The sequence below is a fragment of the Cololabis saira genome, chromosome 23 (assembly GCF_033807715.1).
Source record: "Cololabis saira isolate AMF1-May2022 chromosome 23, fColSai1.1, whole genome shotgun sequence".
NCBI classification, from domain to species: Eukaryota; Metazoa; Chordata; class Actinopteri; order Beloniformes; family Belonidae; genus Cololabis; species Cololabis saira.
The window spans coordinates 12,317,890-12,341,445 of NC_084609.1; the positions used below are offsets into that span (position 1 = coordinate 12,317,890).

The window sequence follows — 23,556 nt, forward strand, 5'->3', positions numbered from 1 at the left end:
AGCCTGCAGCACTGAAATCATCAAAATAATTCTCTAGGGGTCATAGATGGTTTTTTTTTGTATGTTTTCTTTAATAGAAACAAGTGAACATGTATTTTATCCAAAGAAAGGCATGGAAAAAAAAATCCAACTTGATAATATTTCATATCTTGCACCTCCTATTTCAGGGCAGTGGGTTTTCTGTCATATCTAACTTAGACGATAGAAAAACATTTAAATTGTGAATTTCTGTAATAAGTGCCATTATTAACGTGTATATATTCCTCAGTTTGTTTTCAACAGTTGGGACTGAGATGATAGACAGGGAAGACGTTGTTTAAAAAAAAAAAACTATGCAAATCTAAAGGCAGCATTTGGAGGTAGTTTTTTTTTTTATTATAAAGTTGCAGCTCAATTATTAAAAGGCTAAAATGCCTGATATGTCTGTATGTGAACAAAAAGGTTTAGAACAATACTTAAACAATACTTTAAACAATACTGTTTGAAACAACTGGTTCAAAACCCTGCAGCGCGAGTTCTGACCCAGACCAGAAGGAGAGCACACATTAGGCCCATTTTAAAATCCGTACACTGGCTACCTGTTAGTTTTCGTGTTGATTTTAAAGTTATTTTATTAGTTTATAAAGCACTACATGGGCTTGCACCAGAGTATATTTCAGAGATGTTTTTATTCTATGAACCAGGAAGGAACTCAGATCCTCTGGCTCTGTCTAGCTGTTCCACAGAGTAGAACTAAAACATTTGGTGATGCTGCTTTTAGCCACGATGCTCCAAAACTGTGGAACAGTCTGTACTACAGTAAAACTGTGGAACAGCCGTAGGATCTGAGAGGAGCTGGAAATGTGGACATTTTAAAACTAAAAACTCATCTCTTTGGTCTGGCTTTTGTGTTGCATCAAATTTTATCGTTTTATTCCGTTTAACATTTTTTAGACGTATTTGTTTTATTTATCTATTTCTTGTAATGTTTTTAATATTTTATTGTTGTGGACTGATTATTTCTTAGCCTTAAATCTTGAACTTTTATCATTTCATTTGAATTAACTATATTGTATGTCAGTGTGCATTGGTCTCCCAGTTTTTATTTTTGTTTTTATTATGCTTATTTTTCAGTCAAAATGTTAAGCACTTTGTATTTCATGTACCTGGATGAAAGGTGCTATACAAATAAAATGTGATTGATTGATTGAAACAGCGTTCCGCCTGAATCACATGCTGTTGCTGTTCTCCATCCGTCCAGCAGGTGGCGCCGCGCTGTCTTTCAGCTGCAGTTTTGTATCGAACCAAAGGTGTTTGGAGTTCCAGCTGCTGTTGCTGCTCATCAGCTCCTAAAATACCATGACACGTAAATACAGCGTGAAACTGAAACACACAGCGTCTGTCGGCGTGAAGTAGAACATCAAAGCTTCTCGCGGTGCTTTCATGTAGCCGCGCGTGACGGCTTATCTGAAGCCAATAACGCGCGTCCACGCGGTCCCGGTGTTCTGTCGATTCTTGCTCCCTGCCGAGAAATGCTACTTTGTGGTTCAGCGCATGCGCACAGTCGATGTTTAAAGTTTGATTGCCACCCCCATCATTTCTTGCACGATGTAAAATTGATAATATGGGATGTTGAGTATTTGATCCTTCAAAATTACGACTGAGTATTAGGCCCAAACTAAGACAAAAAAAAAAAAAATGGATATTACGAAAATAAAGTCATAACAATACCAGAATGAAGTCAATGTTGCGAGAATACAGTCTTAATATTTTGAGAATAAAGTCGTAATATTAAATATATTATAAATATATAAATATAACTTCACAAGATGCTCAATATTCCTCATTTTAACACGGGGACAAGATGCTCTTCCTGTTGGAGTTCTCATAAATTAACACTTTATTCTTGTAATATTACAACTTTATTCTCATAAATTACGACTTTATTCTCGTAATATTACAACTATTCTATTACGACTTTATTCTCGCAACATTATGACTTTATTCTCGTAATTTTACGACTTTATTCTCATTATATTATGACTTTATTCTTGTAATTTCCAATTTTTTTTGTCTTAGTTTGGCCCTAATACTCTTCCGTACAAAATACACTACCCATGACATGAATTGCATTACACTTTGTGAACATTATACGATAAAGAGAAGAAAAAATAAACAATTCTATCGCTTTATTTGATATTCATTCAATCATTTGCCTTTATTTAACCAGGCAGGTCATTAAGAACATTCTTATTTACAATGACGGCCTGGCAAGAGACAAGGACCACTTGGGCGAAAAGGACGTGGGCAAGGGAGTAAAACACAGTAAAATTGTAGCTCTACAAAGGTAGAAAACCGTTAGGTAGCATTTTTCGGCAAGGTAGCAAGGATTGGCAGAACACCGGGGCCGCCAGCGGTGACCTGTCAGCGGTGACCCGCTCGGCTCGGTGATGGAGGGGATTGGAGGATGTTACCCAGAACCGTGCAGAAATGTCAGGCCTCTGCATTTTCCATTGCCTCAGCTTGTGGTGAGGCGGTCTGGTTTGTATCCTTAACCTTGTCAAGGAAGCTGTCCTCGAGAGGACCTTGACAGGACATGATCTGAGGGAGAGAAATACGGGAAAAAAAATATGACAGGCAAAACATACATGTTTTGAGTTAATGCTGCCTTTCCAGGGCATTTGCTCACTTGCTGCTTGTAGAAAACAGGATATTAGGCCCATGACGTCACACAGACGGGAAACTCAATATCCTGCACCGTCAGTGGGAGATGGGGAGGTTATAAAGAGCAAGCTGATTCATTGATTACTTATAGGATGGAAGTTAGGAATCCCTGACTGCTTTATTCTTTGCTCTAGTCTAGATATTATAAGAACAAGTTAAACCGTCCAAGATTGAGTTTTATGAAGCGTTTTTGACTTCCCATGGACTAATTAATTGCTCAAATGGAGAGCAATTATCTTCCAGTGTAAGAGCCCTGTTTAGAGAAATCAATTAAAAGCAAAGATGGCTTTCAATTTGAGCACAAAAAAGGAAAAAAACAATTCTGAAAACTCTCCTAGTAAGCTTGGATGCCAAACAACCCAACTAAATTGATAGAGGGGAAATTATTAAAATGGTCAGCAGAATATTTCCATGCATGTTGATTATTTTCCACATGACAGCAGGTTAATTGTCCTATGAAAAGTATTGATTCAGAGTGGTTATTAAAAGTACAATTAACTTATTTTTCAGGTAGTGAGTAGGGCTTTTAATGTGAAAAAAGTGAATTTTTCTGTTTAAATTTTCAGCCATTTTATACTAGAGATGCTAATGAGTGAGGATGGTCCGGCACGTCTTGAGATGCCACTAGAGGTGCACTTTGCTCTGTAGGGGCGTAAATATAGACTTCCATGTGATATACTGCCCCCGTGTGGTCAGAAGAAAGATTGCTACATAAAGTTGCTTTAAAAATACAAAAAAATGTAACAACTTGATTATCTGGGAAGGGAAAAACAATAAACATGAGGATTGTTGTGTGGTCTATGACTCAGCAACAGAGAGCGGGAGATGACACGACCCAACACCACTGTCATCATCATCATCATTGTCATCATCAGCAGATGGCATCTTGCATGGGACATTGAGAAAAGCCACAGATGGAATCCTAGACAAACTTCTGATGTGGATAAACAAAAAAACAAAAACAGGATCTATTTAAGTTTGGAATAATACTTCTTTGAAGCAACGATTAAAAGGAGAAAGTCTCAAACATGCATATAGGAAGTGACTGAATGTAACTAGTGCATTTACTTGAGTTTTGTACTTCATTTCTCATACTTAAAGGGGACCTATTATGGCATCTACTACCTATTTTAAACAGGCCTTGAATGTCTTAAAAACAAGCTTTTGATTGTTTTTGCTAAATAAATTAGACATTCAGCCTCTGAGCCATGTCTTTATCTTCCCCGTTTCTAACCTCCTTCTCTATGCGGGATTGTGAGTGGGCGGGGAGGCTATGATAATAAGGCACTGTGCTGATTGGCTGCCTGACGCGATGACATGAATGACGCGATACACCGCTACGAAAAGTTGGCGGAAGCTCCGGCTGGCGGAGTTAGTTGTGGGCGTGGTTTCATGCATCGCTCCTGTCGTGACGTCATGACGGGAGCAGAATCTGAACGGCTGGTAGAAGTCACATCACACTGGATGGATCATCCGGGCGGCTGTACAGACACTGCACAATTTGGTTGCTTTCCTCCTTCTCTGAGTTGGCAGGCTGAGGGGAGACCACTTTATATATGTTAAAGCAAAAGAAAACGTGTTTTTTATAATAGGTCCCCTTTAAGTTGGAAATGGTTAAATTGAAAAAATGGTTTGATAAGAATAAGTTATCACTTAATTAAAAAAAACTATGTTCATGGTATTTTCTAAACAGAAACGGTATGAAAAGGTGTCTTTTTGTATTGATGGATCTGCTATTGAAGAGTGTATCAGTTTAGATTTTTGGGTGTAATTATAGATGAAAACCTCACATGGAAATCTCAGGTAAATTATGTTAAAACTAAGGTATCAAAGAATATTTTTGTTTTGACAAAGTGAAACATGTTTTAGATTAAAAGACAATGCGAATTTTGTATTGCTCACTTATTTTGCCTTATTTTAGTTATTGTGTTGAAGTTTGGGGGAATACATACACAGCAAATATTAAGAGAGCAGTGCGGATCATACATAAAAAGGAGGCAAGAGAACACATCAATGGACTCTTTATCAATGCAGGATTAATTAAACTTTAAGATATTGTTGAGTTACAGACTTTATTAGTTATGTTCAAGGCAAAAGGCAGAATATTGCCTGAAAATATACGTTTTTTTGTGTTTAGTTCAGAAAATAAGGACCATAGGAGGAAATTTGATTTTAAACATCCGTTTGCACGAACTACTTTAAAACAAATGTGTATTTCAGTATGTGGTGTAAAATTATGGAACTCCTTAACAATTGATTTAAAGGATTGTAAAAATATTCATCAGTTCAAGAAATTGTATAAAGACAACATAATCAGACAATATGAATTTAACGGGTGAAATATCTTTTGTTGTTTTGTTTTTTTTGGTGTTGTTGGTGAGTTAGTGTGTATGTTGTCTTTCTATTTTTTGTTTTGTTTTCTTTGGTTTTTTTCATTATTTTTTTGGTATTATATAAGCAGTGACTGTTGAACAGACGGACAGACCATCTTCATATGTATTGTTTTATTTTTTTTGAGAAAGGGGCTTGTAATATAAGGCTTTCTTCTTCTTGCCCCTTTTCGATCATGGAATGGAACATGTATGTTAACTACCATTTCCATGATACGGAATAAATAAAATTGAAATGAAATGAAATGAAAGTTGATTATTTTTCCCAACATTTTTGCCTCCAGAATGTCCAAGAAGCACATATTTAACCTTCTAATCAATTACATTTGCCTAACATCTTTAGTTCACTTCTACAGTCACGAAATCAATGTTGATATCCTTTCTATCGAGACGAAACCATTTAAGACAGATATTTAAAATCCAAAACCGTGCTGATGGAATGGGAGTTGAAGGTTTGAGAGCGTTCCCTTACTTCCTAGTGTTCAGTGCATGTTTTACTCACTGAAACTGATTCAAATTTGAGCTGTTTGACTATGTTTTATTTTTGTTCCAAAACAAAAGTTTTGGGTTCAAGCATCCCAAGAGATGAGATGAGGTTTCTGAGAAATTAGAGGAAGGTCTCAGAATGTTTCGTTTTGGGATATATCTTGTTGTTGTTGGGCGTGGCTGATGAAGTCAATTTTAAAGCTTTTTAAATAGTCCTCAAACTATTTCCCACCAATCAGCAGGTATGTGGACTCCTCAAAGCTGCTGGGCCGGCTGAAAACTCACATCAAAAAACAGAAGTAACTGGAACTCCAGAGGTTAGTTTGAGGTCTGGAAGAAAAAGAGCTGTTGTTGGATTTGAGTTTTTTGGTTATAATTATCATCTGCTAAGATACAGTATATAAAGTCAAAGGAATTTTGATCAATTGTGACGTATCCAAACTTTTGCACATCACTGTACATGAACTCAGCAGCATACACTCCTTTGCCAGGATTTCATGGGAAGTGTGTCCCTTAAAACACACTGTTGTCCCACTGTTTCACTTCCTTCCTGCTGCTGACCGCGTAGCTGGACACAGAGCTCTGCTGACTCACAGCAGGGGGATTAAACCACAGCAGCACTGTAACAGGCGGTTCACTAGTTCAAATCCAGGATCATCTGATGGGAAACAGGAGGTGCGAGGTGAATACTTTAATCACTCCAAAATGCTCTTGTGAAAGGCACTTGACCTGCTCGCGTAATGTGTCCAAATTACAGGGAATTGCATTCTTTACATAATACCTTTTTATCCCAATGTGCTGTATTTGTATCAGTCTTCAGTTCTCTGCAGAAATAAAACTGGACTTATTTATCAAATTATTTGATTGCATAAAAACATCTATGAGTTTGCTTTTTTTGTTGTTTTCTTTTCTTCATTGGATTCATGTGGGAGAGAACTCGCTGCGTGCTCCTCGCTGCAGAATTACCCGCCTAATAGCTTCTGACTGAAACATTACTGCTAAATAAATGGAAATATGTGAACGCAGTAGCCGCCATTAGGCATTGTTACGTTTGATATAAATTTCTAGTTACTTGTAGTGCTTATTTCACAGTCTGGAGAGCTCTTCATTTTTTCTCTTTACCCCAGACAGGTCATGCTTTACAAAACACATGATGGGGCTGCTCATTAAAAAAACGAACTCAATGACGCTTTCAGATTTGTTCCCGGGCACTGAGTATGTCTAAATACTGAGTAAAACACTTAAGGGGGAATCTAAACATTGTTATTCTTGGAGCGCTTTGCAGGAATTTAGTCAGAAGCGTTTGTGTTGGCCTGAAAGTGGCAACCTTTGTTCACCCTGGTCCATTTTTCTCCTCAACAGCAGACAGAAATATGCTAAATATGCAGCAGCTTGACCTGAGTCCATAGATCAAGATTTATTTATAGGGAAGGCGCCTCATTCCCTCATTCCCTCACTCCCTCGCTCCACCCAGCTTTCCTCATCTTCTTTAACAGGTCTGGCACATGCAAAGATAATACCTGAATGTTTGGACGCTCACTAAGCAGTGAGATGTCTTTGGGTCTTTTTTTTTAGGTCAAAAACATTATGAGCAGGTCAACGATAAATCTACACGTGGGTATTGATGATAGACTTCCCTGAAAGTCAGTGCACCCTTGGGAAGCAGCTCCACGCTCCCTAATCTAACAACGTGAGGTTCGTACCCCTCCAGCACACCAACATTATAGGCCTATTATCGTAGCATGAAATTAGATTTTTGACAGTAAGCGCCTATAGCAGATTTAAATCATTGACTGAGGGGAAAAAACTGGGCTGGGGCAGGATGCACAGGGACTGAATATCGCTGGAATGCCATACAGAGTTATTACAATGGAGTTTTGCTTCAGCACACAGCAGTGACTTGCAGAATGCTTTAACTCCACTAAGCTGGGATCATTACACTAGCGAGAGCTCCTGGGGGGCTTGAAATGCTAATGCTGACTCTATTACTTGTTTACCAGAAACAAAGTTATAATATATTTACATTTAACTGACTTTAAAACCCATATAAAAGAAATTTGGGGACTGTGACAAACACTGACACGTGCAGCTGATATGAAAGTATGGAAAGTTCATATTTTAATGTTAGCGCCAGCAACATATTTCCAAACATCTGGGGTTTGAAAAAGAAGGACTGTGGATTTCCTCTATACCGTAAATCAAATAACTGAAAAATTCGGAGAATCCCAAGAAATCTCTGTACAAAAGGGACGAGGATAAAAAAACAATATTGCCAGCGATCCTCTGGGCCTCAGGTGGCAATGCCCTGTATGATAATGATAATAATAACAATATGCATGGTCTCAGGAACACTTCTGAGGACTATTGTAATAATTATGTTTGAAGGCAGGCAAACTCTCTTCCTACCACAGCATTTCAGTCAAGTTGATGTCTGGATTAATAAAGGATCATTGTAAAAAAATAATCCTCCTCCTTTTCAGCACTTCAGTTGTAGATCTGTTGGGGTGTCTTGGATAATTATTAGGTAGTCGGACCCAGACAGAGGTGTCTTCAGTATTCACATTCATTACTCAGGTAGAAGTATAGATACTAGAGTTTAAAAATACTCCTGTAGAAGTTGAAGTATCAACTCAAGTTTTTTACTCAAGAAAAAGTATAAAAGTACTGGTTTCAAAACTACTAAAAGTATAAAAGTAAAAGTAATGTTAGGGGGGGAAAAAGCCATTAAGCCATTGAAAATGAATGCATCTTAGTATAGTGCAAATATATTAAAGAACCATATACAGTATGTGTACTATTGAGCATTAACATGTGTTTAGAGAGCAGAAGATATGATGAATAGTTGCCTATAAGTATTTTAATGGTGCAAAAAGTCAAACTTCAGAGGCATGTTATCATTTATCCTAACCTTTATTGGAATGTACATCCAAGTTTAGTTGCAGGAATCTGAGGGAACGGATGTAAGAACAAAACTGGACAAGAACATCTGAAACAACCACAACCAAATTCACTCTATCCGGATGGAGCAATTTAACTGGATAGTTTTTTTTTAAAGGCCGAAATGAAATAGAGTAACGAGGCTGTTTTTAAAATGTAAGGAGTAAAAAGTACAGATAATTGCGTGAAAATGTAAGGAGTAAAAGTAAAAAGTCGTCTGAAAAATAATTACTCCAGTGAAGTATAGATAACCAAAATTTCTACTTAAGTAAGGTAACGAAGTATTTGTACTTTGTTACTTGACACCTCTCGACCCAGATCACCTCACCTTTTACTTTATAAGTTGGTATACAGATGAGTTAACAGTTTCTTAGTTCCAATGGCTGCAAAACAAACCAAAATCATTAATCACTGTGGACTGACGTTGTTTTTCTCCCATATAGTGTTTGGTTTTTGCCAAATATGCCACTCTGTATTTTGAAATACACAATTTAGTCAAGTCTGTCTAAAGGACGGGTAGCACGGTGGCTTAGTGGTTATCGCTGTTGCCTCACAGCAAGAAGGTTCCTGGTTCGACTCCCAGAGCAGGAGTCCCAGAGCAGGAGTCTTTCTGTGTGGAGTTTGCATGTTCTTCCTGTGCTCGCATGGGTTCCCTCCGGGTAAGCTGGCTTCCTCCCACAGTCCCAAAACATGTATAGTAGGTTCATTGATGATTATAAATTGCCCATAGGTGTGAGTGTGGTATACAAACTGGTTGTTTGTATATATGTGGCCCTGCTATGGACTGGGGACCTGCTAATTTTTCCAAACATGCTCAGTTTTTTTCTAAATGAACTGGCATGAATTGTAACTTTTAACATGTTAACTGAGGCTTGTAGAGTCCGATATGTAGCTGATATGTTTTTTTTGTGATATATCTGAGCGTCGGACGGTCTAACACTGGGCTAAACCTGCAGAGATGACCACTCCTATTAGGATGGGCTGCTTGGAAATGGATTTATAATCTTCCCCAGGTTAACGAGCAGTGACAGTTGCTTCTGTAAGATCATTGCTGACGTCTTTCCTCTTTGAAATTATGTTTACGCACACCTGCCTGAATGCTCCAGATTAGCAAGGTACCAAAACATATACTTTTATAGTGTCTTACACTTTTTAGTAACAATGTAATCAATGTGAACCAATCATAGGATATACTTAGTTTTTCCTCACACTATTTCTTCATTTTGCCTTAGTTCATGTTACATTTGAACATCTGATGACATATTTTATATAACTTTAGAAACTGGCGAGCAGCCAATATTTGAATAAGGGCATGTAAGAAGACACAAACCTGTCAGTCTTCTTGTCTTGTCCACACCTTTCCATTTCACTGGAATAAAGTTGCATATATTACCATACTGCTGTGTAGACACACGCATGGACGTTCTCCTGTGATCAGAGCTGGTTGAGCGAGTCCTCCTTTGCCTGAGGGAGTCTGTTGGATGTGCGTGGGAGAATTCAATCACTGACAAGCTGTCTTCAACTGAAACACTGATCTCTAACTGTGCTATTATCAAAGTGCCACTGAAGTCAGATATCTGTCATGTTGTGCTGTCGAGCTGTGTAGGTTACACAGAAGCTTTCATAGAGACTTACCTCTGGCAAAACCTACCACTTAAATGCATCTTTCAAGATCTGCAAAACTTGAATTTTTTCAAAAATGACTTTTTAAAAAGTCCCTGAAAGATCCTTTTAAGAAGGATCAGTGTGGCATACTGCAGATTATGTGATGTTTTTAAAGCACACAGCCATGCTAGACTGCAACTGTTATGGTACTATTTTTTAACTAATCATTTATTTAATCACTCATCAAAATGGTAAATATGATCACAAACTCCCTTGATCGCGTCAATAATGGGTCAAACTGCATTCGCTATTTTAAGGGACAATAATAAAGCATCCACTCTTATCATTAGTGAATTAAAACCCTTTGATTGATAAGTCTACTTTGTTTGTACTTGAATTCTCTTATTAATGTCCTCAAATCTGGGGATTTTAGTTTTTTTTTCAGGGTTAATCAAATTTACTCTCACACATGACCTTTTGTGTCATTAGGAACTTTTTTTTATTGTCCTTTCATGCTATTTTTGGTGACTATATTAATCGTGTTACTCCAAATTGGATTGGATTGATTTTTTTATTGACATTTTTTGAAAGTCAAAATTATCTTAAAAGGACCCAGGAAAAAATTTACAGCCCTTTCAGATCATTAGAGAAGAGCAAAAATATGACAAAACAAAACATTAAAGATTATTATTTCTTTCTGTTCTTCTTTTTCTTGTTAATTTTATCTATCAGCAACTTAAATCTTTACCTAACTACCAAATATTGAATAATTTTAATTATTTTAACCCTTTAAATGCCGATTTTATGACATGACATCTCTATTTTTATAAAACAACAACATGTAAAAAGAGTTATTTTCATACATTACTGTACATGCAAGAGGGGGGTAGGATTTTTTTTTATTGGATCAGTGTTGAATTGACCAAAGATTAGTGAAAACATTGATTTTGATGCATGTTTTACATTTTTGATATTTGCTTGACCAATAAGAAATGATGCAAACGTATTGTTCAACCTCATGGTAAACATTTAAAGTAATAAATTGTTCTATTTTTTTCCAAAATTAAACCCTGATATTAAAGAACGTATGAGTATAGCGTGTAAAATGTTGGAGAATAAATTACATGAGACAGCTTTTATCCAACAGCAATAACCACCAAAAACAGGAGCTAATGTGCAATAACAAAAAATGATTGTATGTTTATGAAAGTTCTTGTGGGGTCTGTGTGTTGATGTATGTGTGGAGGGGTGAATGTGTGTAGATATATATATTTATTTTATTTGTTTTTATTTCATTTTATTGATTTATTTTTCAGTTATTTTATTTTTCATATGATGCGCTGACTGGAGAGCACTTTTAATTTCGTTGTACAAAGTGATGATAATGACAATAAAGATCTATCTATCTATAAGAAAAGGAAAAGAAAAGACCAAGAATGCCTCAAAATCGATGTTTTTACTAGTCTTTAAGTCTGTTCTTTTAAAAATATGACCATGTTTTATATGGAAAATAACTCACTCTTATGTTTGCTTTTGTTAATATATAATGTATATAAAAATGTGACACCGTGTGGTTAAATTCGCTCTTAAAGGGTTCAATGTTCAATGTTATATAATAGTTTTGATTAGGTGTGATGGTGATTGTGAGATTTGATTTTAAAAAAAAGGAAAAATTAATCTGTTTTTGTAGCAGTTTTTGGGAGAGGACTTGTTTGTCCTTTAGTGACCTTTAGTAAGTTAAAAAGACCCACGTGGGTTAAACAGCCTCTCCAATAACCAGAGGTGTCAAGTAACGAAGTACAAATACTTCATTACCTTACTTAAGTAGAAATTTTGGTTATCTATACTTCACTGGAGTAATTATTTTTCAGATGACTTTTTACTTTTACTCCATATATTTTCACATCAATTATCTGTACTTTTTACTCCTTACATTTTAAAAACAGCCTCGTTACTCTATTTCATTTCGGCCTTTAAAAAAAAACTATCCAGTTAAATTGTGCCATCCGGATTGAGTTAATTAGGTTGTGGTTGTGGCACAGATGTTCTTGTCCAGTTTTGTTCTTACATCCGTTCCCTCAGATTCCTGCAACTAAACTTGGATGTGCATTCCAATAAAGGTTAGGATAAATGATAACATGCCTCTGAAGTTTGACTTTTTGCACAATTACAATACTTATAGGCAACTAGTCATCATATCTTCTGCTCTCTGAAACACATGTTAGTGCTCAATAGTACACATATATGGTTCTTTAATATATTTGCATTATACTAAGATGCATTCATTTTCAATGGCTTTTGTCCATAATAGCTTTTTCCCCCTTACATTACTTTTACTTTTATACTTTAAGTAGTTTTGAAACCAGTAGGCTACTTTTATACTTTTACTTGAGTAAAAAAGTTGAGTTGATACTTCAACTTCTACAGGAGTATTTTTAAACTCTAGTATCTATACTTCTACCTGAGTAATAAATGTGAATACTTTTGACACTTCTGAATGTTATATAATAGTTTTGATTAGGCGTGATGGTGATTGTGAGATTTGATTTTAAAAAAAAGTGAAAAATGAATCTGTTTTTGTAGCAGTTTTTGGGAGAGGACTTGTTTGTCCTTTAGTGACCTTTAGTAAGTTAAAGAGACCCACGTGGGTTAAACAGCCTCTCCAATAACGAAATGCCATTTTAGACTGCGTTTAAACTAGTATTTGTCCAGAGACAGCTCTCTGAGCTTCGGCTGGAGTCGGAGCTGCTCGTGCGTCCTCGGGTGGAGCGCGCGGCACGGCGCGCCAGAGGGCAGCGCGAGCGCGCGGACTCAGATCAGCAGCGTTTTCATCTGCTCCGCCAACACCTGGTGGACCTGCGGAGAGCCGACACTCCGGGACCCGACACACCTGGTGCAGCCGCTCCGGGACCCGAACCAGCCGCGCACAAAGTGAGTTTCCTCCACACACGGCCAACTCTTTAGTCGAGGGGAAAGTTACTTCAGCCTGGATTATGGTTCTGCGTTAAATCGACGCAGAGCCTACGCCGTAGGGTACGCGGAGACGCGCATTTCAGCTTGCAAAAAATAAAAAATAAACAAAAAAACGAACTTGTTTTTTCTTTTTTTTTTAAATAATCGTCGTAGCGCGAGACAGTAAAGGCATTCTGAAGTTTTTGTTTATTTCCTGGTGAAAGTGACGTTATTCCCTCTCTACCTGTCAGCAGAGTCTCCCTGGTTAATACTCACTTCAGGAATGCGGTGCCATTAGGACGCAGCAGAGTTGCTGAAAGTTTTGTTAACTTCAACTTTTAAGTTCATCAACCACAGAGGAGGGCAGAAAGAATGAAAGAAAGAATGAAAGAAAGGCGTAGGCTGCGTTGGTGTAACGCGGAACCATAAATCAGCCTTTACTAATGCTGCGTTCCATTTACCTCGGAAGTCGGAACTTGGAACTCGGGGGTGGTGAAGACTCTCCCACTTTCCCAGTGGGAAATCCCACTTCGAGGGGCGTTCCAGTTGAAAATTCCGACTAGGAACTAGGAAATCCCTACTTCCGAGGACAAATGGAACGCGGCATTAGACACAAGCTTGCAAAAAAATAAAAAATAAACTTTTTTTTATTTATTTTTTATAATCGTCGTAACGCGAGACCCTAAAGCCATTCTGATGGTTTTGTTTATTTATTTCAGATTACTTTTATTTGCCATTTGTGTTAAACACATTGGAATTTGTCACTGTGGTAACAGTGCGCGCATTCAGAATATTATTTTCACATATGAATAAATAAATAAATAAATAACAGAAACATAACACCACAGTGAGGGAATAAACAAAGAATAAAGTGCAGGTTATAGTATTTCCTGGTGAAAGTGACGTTATTCCCTCTCTCTACCTGTCAGCAGCTCCCTGGTTAATCACTTGAGGAATGCGGTGCCATTAGGACGCAGCCGAGTTGCTGAAAGTTTACTTCAACTTTAAGTTCACCAACCACAGAGGAGGACAGACAGAAAGAAAGAAAAGAAAGGGGGAGAATGGCCACTGGAGGATTTAAGCCAAACGCCACAACAGACTTTTTGGAGGAGTGGAAGGCGAAACGTGAGAAAATGCGTGCCAAAATGCTGGGGGACATCGCGGCGGCCACCGGTGCGCCCCTGAGCGGCGGCTCCGGCTCCAACAACGGCGGCCCGGCCGGGCACTGCCAGCTGACTCGGTCCTCCTCCGGGAGCTCTCTCCGGAGACCGGAGGAGGAAGCAGCAGCACAGCACCACCCCGGCCCCGCCGCACCCACCAACGCCCCGGGGAGCAACCTGAAGAAGACCACGCCTCAGCAGCCGGAGAAGAGCCGGTGCGCGTCCCCGGACTCCAGTCCGATGGCTTGCAATGACAGCGACAAGGAGAGTCCGTCACCCGGCAAGGGCAAGGACAAGAAGAGCACCGGCCCCAGCGCCAGGAAAGGGAAGGGACAGATTGAGAAGAGAAAGCTAAGGGAAAAGAGGAGATCAACAGGTGTTGTCAGCATACCGTCCAATGAGGTGAGTTAATCCTGCTTACTGTGTCTTCTGATGGGAAGTTGGGACACTTGAGTAAATCCCCCCCATGCAGGAAAACTGGGATTGTTTCCTTTTGGTTGACACGTCCTCAGGAAATAACTGATCTTTACTGAAGGAGGGAGTTGTTTATTCTGTTTAGGGATTTTGAGACATTGTTCATTAGGGATGGGCGGTATGGACTAAAAAATGTATCATGATAATTTCTGGCATTTATCCCGATAATGATAAAAATGACGATAAAAAAATACCACCTTTTTAACTATAAATCTATCTCGCTCTCAGATCTGCCATGTTTGTTACACAAAAACGTCATCAACAGGAATTTTTCTTTCTTTCTTTCTTTCTTTCTTTCTTTCTTTCTTTCTTTCTTTCTTTCTTTCTTTCTTTTTCTTTCTTTCTTTCAGGCTCATTTCCTTCCTTCCTTCCTTCCTTCCTTCCTTCCTTCCTTCCTTCCTTCCTTTTTCCCTTCCTTCCTTCTTTCCTCCTGCTCTCTCCTTCCTTCTTCCCTTCCTCTTTTCTCCCTTCCTTCACCCCTTTCCTTCCTTCCTTCTTTCTTTCCTTCCTTCCTTCCTGTACGTTGTGCGTGGATTTAACACAGAACCATAAATCAGCTTTACACAAAAACATCATAAATGGGAATTTATCGTTTTTACCGCAAGATGACAAATTCTTATCGTGAGGAATTTTTTGGACGGTTTATCGTGAACGGTAAAATATCGCCCATTCCTATTGTTCATACAAGTTGCTGCTACAAAGTGGGATGATGTGGAGGCCCTTGTTGGGATGGAGATAGTAGCCTAAGTAGGGCTGGGCGATATATCGAGATTTTAATATATATGGATATATTTTCAAACGCGATATGGTACGAGACAATATCGTTTATATCGATTATTAAAAAAGATTTATTTTTTTTTTATGATTTTGATATAGCTTATTTTGTGACAAATTGACTTGAATGTTTTATTTGAGATTTGCACAAATGTTTTGTTATTTGCACAACTGTCAACCTCAGTGGAAAAGTCTGCCTGTTACTGTCTACATTGTATTAATTGCACAGTGTATTTTAATTTAATTATTATGCAGGAAAGGGATATTTATTTTATTTTATTCAAGAAGCATTTTTATTCTATATGTGCAGGCAGTTTATTTTTATTTCATTTGTTTTATACATTTTGATATTGTGCAGACCTCTGTTAATAAAGGAACCTGTGTGACATTTGGCACGAGGCTTTGTATTAAAACTGACAGTTTTTTTAACGGTTTGCCTCAGAAAAACATGAAGCTAACAGAGATGCTATGCTATAATGCTTTGGGGGAAACCCCAATTAAGGCACAGAAAAAATATCGATATATATCGAGTATCGCCATTCAGCTAGAAAATATCGAGATATGACTTTTGGTCCCTATCGCCCAGCCCTAAGCCTAAGTGTGCTCACTTATTCTCATCAAAGAGATATGCATTCAGAAGCTCATGCCAAATTGTGCTTATGTTATGGTCATGAAAACAAAAAAAAAACATCAAAAAGAACCTCAGTCTTTTCTAGTATTCAAATACTGTAGTTCAGATAGATAAGAGGGGTTGCAAAGGTAGCATCAGGGGTTATCTTTGGTTCAGGACAGCAAATTGTTAAAATCTGGCCTCTTAGGACATCACTTTCCCGTCATGTGAGGAAATTGATGTTTGCACTACTGTAATTAACCGGTTTCCTTTTTGTAAGATGTTATGTTTAACATTCTTTGTGTTTCAAACACTGTGACCGGCTTGAAAAAGTTTTGTTACCCAATAATCACTTGTTGGTGTCAGTGCGTGTTGTTGATCCATAAATAATTTAAAGCAAAGAACGCCACTTGTTTTCCCCAAAGTCTCCAAATTCCTCTCATACGCGTGTCTGGTTTAATCGACCCACTGCAGTGAGAGAACTGGAAGCAGCTCTAAGAGAGGGGATTAAGGGGGGGGGGGTTTGTTCGCTGATGGAGGATTTGAAAGCGATGTAACATGTTTATTGTTACTGACTTTTTAAGTTGTGTTACAGTCCTGCCTAGTTCGTTGTGCCTCAGACGCATGCAGGAACTCGTATGTGAAGCTGTGCCAGTCGGCCGCAGTGAACGCCACCGCTGTGATTATGTACTCGCACACACTCTTTAGCAAGAAAACAAACCCCTTAAATTAGGCAAAAAAAAACGTGAGAATACATGTTTTTGTCATTAAGGTGATGGTAGTGCGATGCCTGTGGAAGTGGTCCATAACTCCACCGTTTCCCTTTAATTCTTGAGTTTCACAGCCACCCAGGACTCCGGGCCCTCGGGGCAGCACAGCTTGGAGTTTGACCAGTTTGTCAGTTGGCGCTCCACATCCTGTTATTAGGTTCTCTGCAGTGTCGAGCACAAGCCCTTTGAAAACTGGGCAGAAGCCAGGCTGTAATGCCGGGCTTCAGCACGCCGGTTTGTGCCAGATATGTCAGATTGAGTCCATAGGCAGCTGATTATGTAGTAAAGTGGAATGAATGGACTATAATTTAAGAAGGTAATCTAATGAGGTGGTGAGCTTTTTTTTTTGTGTGTGTGAGTGAAACTGAGACAAAGAACTGGAAGTGTTGGATCCCAACTAAGAACTGTGGTCTGATTACAGTTTTCGCTCTACTATGACTGTGATTTGTTCTCTGTTTACATATAATCACTTTTCTAAAGTATGCTGATTATAATTTCAGGCCATTAAACATTTCAGTGACTTTATTACCCTCCACCGTGGAAACAAGTATGATGTCAGCTTCAGTTTTGTCGTGTTCCTGAATATTCAGGACGAAGATCAACTGCTGGTCATCACTGTTCAACTTTTTGATCACGTTTAAAAGTTAAAAGCAACACTCTTAAGTAAATATTGAAAATGGCCCTCAGCTTCCCCCAGTTTTTTTTATTTCTATTACAAATTTTTCTGAAAATCCATCGTGGACCTCAATCCTGAACTAGCCGTGAGGTGATGGAGCTCATGGGGACAAGATGTTTAAAAGGCTCCACTCATGAATGCTTTCTTGAGGCTGTATTGTTTCTGATGTCTTCAAGTTGAAGAAGTCGCATGACAAAGTGGCTTTGGCTTAAGAGCATCTTTTGAAAAAGCCCATTACATTTTTAATAGTTTAATTGTCAACAAAAAAAACCCAGAAACCTTAGCCTTTTTCACGATAAATTGGTTAATAAACCTTTTTTCCCCCCATTGATTAACTAATGAAGGGCCTGCCTCACAAAACAAAACAAAAGGCTGATTATAAATCAGTGTACACAACAAGGGTGGATTTATTTGAGACTATCTATCTTTCCTTCTTTCTCTGCCTCTCTCCTCCAAGTGGTCATCCTGTTGAGCTGCATCAGTGTGTCAATCTTTATTTTCTTCTAATTTCCCTAGCTTGTAGATGTGAGATGGACTATTTATTTGAACACCACCAGTGGGATAGTGAAAAAGTTATGATTCATTATCTTTTCCTTTTAGCCAAATTAATGTTGTTTAAATTTACACACTACTTATGAATACATTAAAAAAAAAGAAGCTATTTTCAGATGATTTGCTCAATTCTTGTTTGAATCTATCTATCTATCTTGCATATTTATGAGGAAACGTCTTTAGAAATACTTTCTAAGTCATTGTGGCAAAAAACAACAATAAAAAAAAAACAATATTCTGTTTAAACTTGGTTTTAACAACCACCCTGAGTGATCAGATCACAGTTGATCAGCTCAAAGCACATCTGTTTACACCTGGCGATAACATGCATCTCCAGTAAAAGCTTGTGATTGGCTCTCAATCCCCCGCCCTATAGCACATAAGCAAGTATGAGATTTCCACTTGGAAAGAGCAAGTGTATTATTGTTTTTTACCTGCAGAAGGCATTAACTACTACTACTACTACTACTATAACCGACCAACCCACTTCCTCTTTCCTTGTGGAATCCAATCCAGCGCTTGTCCGGTCACGTCCGGGTTTTTCCCGCAGGGTGTGGCCAATCCATCCCCACTTCCTTCATTTGATCTCCTGGTGAATGGGGTTCTGTTTGGCTCATTTACACAGGTTGATGATGGAGATTCTTCCTGGCCATCTGATGTTCAGAATGTTCCTAAAGCATCGATTAATGAAGGACTGTAGTTGTTGTTGGTTGCTGTCTTTGCTAATCTCCAAGTTTCTTATCTATATAGTAGCACTGCATTGACATTTGTGTTGAAGATGAAACTCTTGGTTTTCTTTTTAACTTTTTTGAGGTTCTAGATTAACCCACTGTCTCCCAAAAAAGTAGGAAAACCACAACAAAAAAAAACACTTTTCCTTCCTGAACAATAAGGCGTTTGGTAGAACATCCAGACAACACAAAGGGAAACTGTATTGGAATTCCTGCTTGTTGTTTTGCACGTAAATTATTCAGTTTTTACACAAATTTGGATGTTTCTCTGCCTACGCACAAGATATGAGCTATGCAGGTAGTCCTTCAGTGTGACCCAGGATGCATTGCAATTACACTGCAAATGTGGTTTGAGTGATCAGATCTGGGGCTGTATGATATTAGGAAAACATGCAATCATTGTTCAAAATTGTTAATGCAATATGACTTGATATGAAAGAGAATGGTCCCTTATTTTGAGATTATTGATTGCAATGATGATAGTTTCTCGCTATATTGTGCAGCTCTAATCAGACATCACTGGGATATCAAATCTTTTTACACACGTACTTAAAGCAGTTAACTTGTGATTATATTAAACAGGATGAATGTTAATACCAGGATAAAACCTGAGGAGGAGATAAACGTGGCCTAAGAGCTGGACCATTTAGCCAAGAAGCGAATCTCCTTCACTAACCTGATCTTGCAGCGACATTTAGCTTCACTTGAACGTCGTTTCCTTTGCACTAGCAACACAACAGAGCAACTACTTTATGCCAACAGTGACAACCCTGATGCACACTCTTCTTTTTTTTTCCATGCCTGTCAGATTATGCTTGTATAAAACACAAAAAAAAACAAAATATATCCTGTTTCCTACGGACTGCGGCTCCAGGTTTGACCGCATCTTTGCCTTCAAGTCCGTATAAATCAAGTCTGTCTGTATATGTTACCAGAGATGCTGCAGCAGGAGTGGGAATTCATTGACTCATACAGAGAGGCCAGTAGGCTCTTTCATACAAGTTAGTCTTGTTCTGCAAAGGTTCTGATATTGGCTGAACGTTGTTAAATGATATTGCTGTAAATGTGTGCAGGAATATCCCACGGTGCAAGTGGTACATTTTTTAGGGTTCTGCAAGTATTTCCAATGACCACAAATCTGAAATTCAAGTCCTGTGGTTGATTATTCATTGAGTATTTTCTTACCCAAACAGAAAACACGCCTAAAAAAGTATTTCTATTGAATTTATGTCATGTTTATTTCTTATCCTATTCCTAACACATGATCCATAACTGACAATGTGTTGAACTCTTAAGTTGCTTTGTTTTGGCAATCCATCACCATGTAAAACCAATATTTAGCCAGCTGCAGCCACTAACACTGAACAACAGCCTTGAGTTTCCTAAACCTTCTCTGAAATCCGACAGAAACATGAAAATACCCAAACATTTGATGCTGCAGATTCATATTCCTTTTGTTAGACGTTTCCCCTTTTCCTCCCTTTTGTATGTAAGAAATCAGGACTATGCAAATGTAGACCCGTCATTCAAGCTCCCTTTGTGTCGTGAATATGAGTGGACAGGTGGGAATAGAGATGGTTGGGATTATCTCCCTGCTGGTTGTGTGGAGTATAATAGCTTTTGAGCGGGATTTCACAGCGTCCAGGGAACCCAATCTTCTGCCCGTTGAGGCCATAATGGCTCGATAAAAGCTGCCTACTTTACGGAAGAAAAGACACTTTTGCACAGCTTCAATCACTGCCACCTTCTGCAATCTAGGAGGGTGTCTCCTTTCTCTCAGGCTGCTCACTGACTCAGACTGGAGGGCATTGTCACCGACGCGACCCTTGACCCGCTTATGGTGTGCTTACACAACATAGGAATGTGCAAACGAGGAAGAGTTTGTTTGGAGTACTAAATTCTCCAGTCTGATGATGTTTTGGGTTGTGATATAAGAATGTTTCCCATCGGTGTCGCTGCATGCAGTCTCCTGGCGAGTCACGGCGTCCATTGTGTTGCCTTTTTTTATGAGCTCTGAGTTATGAGATGGTGTGGTCAGACGTCCCGTCCCTGGCAGATGGCTGGATGTGCCCCACGGAGGAGCGTGGAGCCTGCCAGCACCTCGCAGATATTTGTCTGCAGCTCCTCCGAGGAGGTCAGCAGGTTTAACATGCTATACGGAGGCCAGTGCTCACGTACTTAACACTCCGGTGATAGGAGGATATGAAACACAAGAGGGGTTGTTTAACCCAGACCTCGGTGAAACCAAGGTTGTTGATGGGGGGTCACGTTCAGAGGTGTCAAAAGTATTCACATTCATTACTCAGGTAGAAGTATAGATACTAGAGTTTAAAAATACTCCTGTTGAAGTATCAACTCAAGTTTTTTACTCAAGTAAAAGTATAAAAGTACTGGTTTCAAAACTACCTAAAGTATAAAAGTAAAAGTAATGTAAGGGGGAAAAAAGCCATTATGGACAAAAGCCATTGAAAATGAATGCATCTTAGTATAATGTAAATATATTAAAGAAGCATATATGTGTACTATTGAGCATTAACATGTGTTTCAGAGAGCAGAAGATATGATGACTAGTTGCCTATAAGTATTGTAATGGTGCAAAAAGTCAAACTTCAGAGGCATGTTATCATTTATCCTAACCTTTATTGGAATGTACATCCAAGTTTAGTTGCAGGAATCTGAGGGAACGGATGTAAGAACAAAACTGGACAAGAACATCTGAAACAACCACAACCAAATTCACTCTATCCAGATGGAGCAATTTAACTGGATAGTTGCAATAGAGTAACGAGGCTGTTTTTAAAATATAAGGAGTAAAAAGTACAGATAATTGCGTGAAAATGTAAGGAGTAAAAGTAAAAAGTCGTCTGAAAAATAATTACTCCAGTGAAGTATAGATAACCACAATTGAAACCAAAGTTACTTGACACCTCTGGTCACGTTCCATACTTGAACTCCACTGTCTCACTTTTTTGTTTCATTTACTTTGGGAAATAAAAGCATTTTCAACATATCTTATTGACAGAATTATTTTTAAATGCTCAAATGTGTCTATTTCCTTAAAAAAAAAATAACACAAATGCACAAAGGAAATATCAGATGAACCTGTACGGAAACAGACAGATGGACAATCCAAACACTTCAACATCAAATTGAACTTCCTGTAACAATCACTTTAGGATGAATATACTTCACATATATATATCTTATATCTTTATTTAAACTCGAAAATCCTTGCCTTGTATGTCGTCATGGTTTACAGCCAAACTCAACAAAAACTTTCCTTGGGTAATGAGGTTTTATAGAGAAGGGAATTATGCTAAGGGAAGGCATCGCCATGTTGGTAGAACATGCCGTCTGTTGTCATGGTTACATCGATAGCAAGATGGCAAGAGTGTGACTTATTTGTTTTTATCTTTCTTTTATTGGCAATAAGTGCTAGGACATAAATGTAATAATATATGAATTATGTTTCTTTGGCCTTTAAGACTTTGTGAAAGAGTTCCACGTTGCAGATGTGCAATATCTCTGGAGAAAGGGAGACATCGACCTTTAAATGCCATAATGTCATTGTGTATTGGGTAGTAAACTCTACAAAATGTTGTCAAAGTTTGAAAATGTGTTAGTTTTACTCAGCGGTTGTTTATATAAGATAATGAAGGTGATGATGCGAAATAATCACAGTTATCTCCATTTACAAATACGCAGTGAGTAAGTAATAATTATGACCTGGAAAAATGACATCCCCGAACATTGTGTTTCCATCTCTAACGACAAATATTACCATCCAGTCATGCGTCATATGCATCTGCATTATCAGAAAATGTATAAAACCTAATTTAAAAAAAACGTAAAACAAGGTAGGATGTCATCGATACACCTATTTTACTATAATTATCAGGAAATGCAGAGACATTTCTCATCACTTTACACCTGCTGCGGTGGCCTGGGGTTTATGCCTTAGCAATCAGATTTACTATTCCGTGTCTTCTGACTGTTTTAATGGATATTTTAATAAGTACTTTGAAACTAAGTGCCTATAATGAGGTGTTTAAAGCTTGTTTTTTCCCTCCTCTTTTTTCTTCCTTTGAAGAATTCAAGAAGGTACATTTACATGGGGTGGAGCATGTTTTGTTTTCTGTTAAAGCCTTCTCCAAACAAGGTCATCACAGTAAATACCTCATAGATATGGTCATGAGCTTGGGTAAGCAGAGAGCTATTCAGGCATGGTGTGTTGTTTCTTTTTTTAGCTTGTTGCTTGAACAACAGGAATGGGACTTTAATTAATTAAAAACAAAAAAAAACCCACAAGGAACTGGTTGGTTGGTTGTTTGTTTGACTCACCAGATTGATATCCGGGTCATTGCGGAAAATGCTCCAGAAAAGGTCGCGAAAAAGCTGGTATGTGCAAGGTGAAGGAAGGAAGGAAGGAAGGAAGGGAGGGATGGGAAAAGGAAAGAAAGAGAAGGTGCTGCCCACCTGGTGCTGAGATGAAGTCTTAATTGTCTCAGCCTCTTTCCACATAGGCACCTTGTGGTCTTTCAGCGCCTCATAAAGCTCACAGCAGCTTTCTAATGGGCTGTGGCTTGTGTTTTACTTGCTTTCAGTTTGTGGGACTATTACATAAATGCTGTTCCCATTAATGTGACCCCTGACCAGGTGAGCACCCATTTTGCTGTCAGATGGCATCCATCAGATTAACCAATCAGAGCTGAAGCAACTGTAAGAGAGAGATGCCA

The 23,556-nt window shown here is 38.4% G+C and overlaps 1 protein-coding gene across 2 annotated transcripts in view; it reads left to right on the plus strand.

Moving 5' to 3' along the window:
* Positions 1-12,899: 12,899 nt before the first annotated feature.
* Positions 12,900-23,556, plus strand: part of pawr (PRKC, apoptosis, WT1, regulator) — a 75,328-nt gene continuing 64,671 nt past the window's right edge. The window contains exons 1-2 of one of the 2 annotated variants that reach the window (XM_061714248.1): positions 12,900-13,052; positions 14,003-14,635. In XM_061714248.1, the coding sequence (XP_061570232.1) occupies positions 14,135-14,635 (501 nt within the window). In that variant the 5' untranslated portion in view covers positions 12,900-13,052; positions 14,003-14,134. The remainder of the gene's footprint in view (positions 13,053-14,002; positions 14,636-23,556) is intronic. The other variant, XM_061714249.1, reaches the window with a different exon arrangement.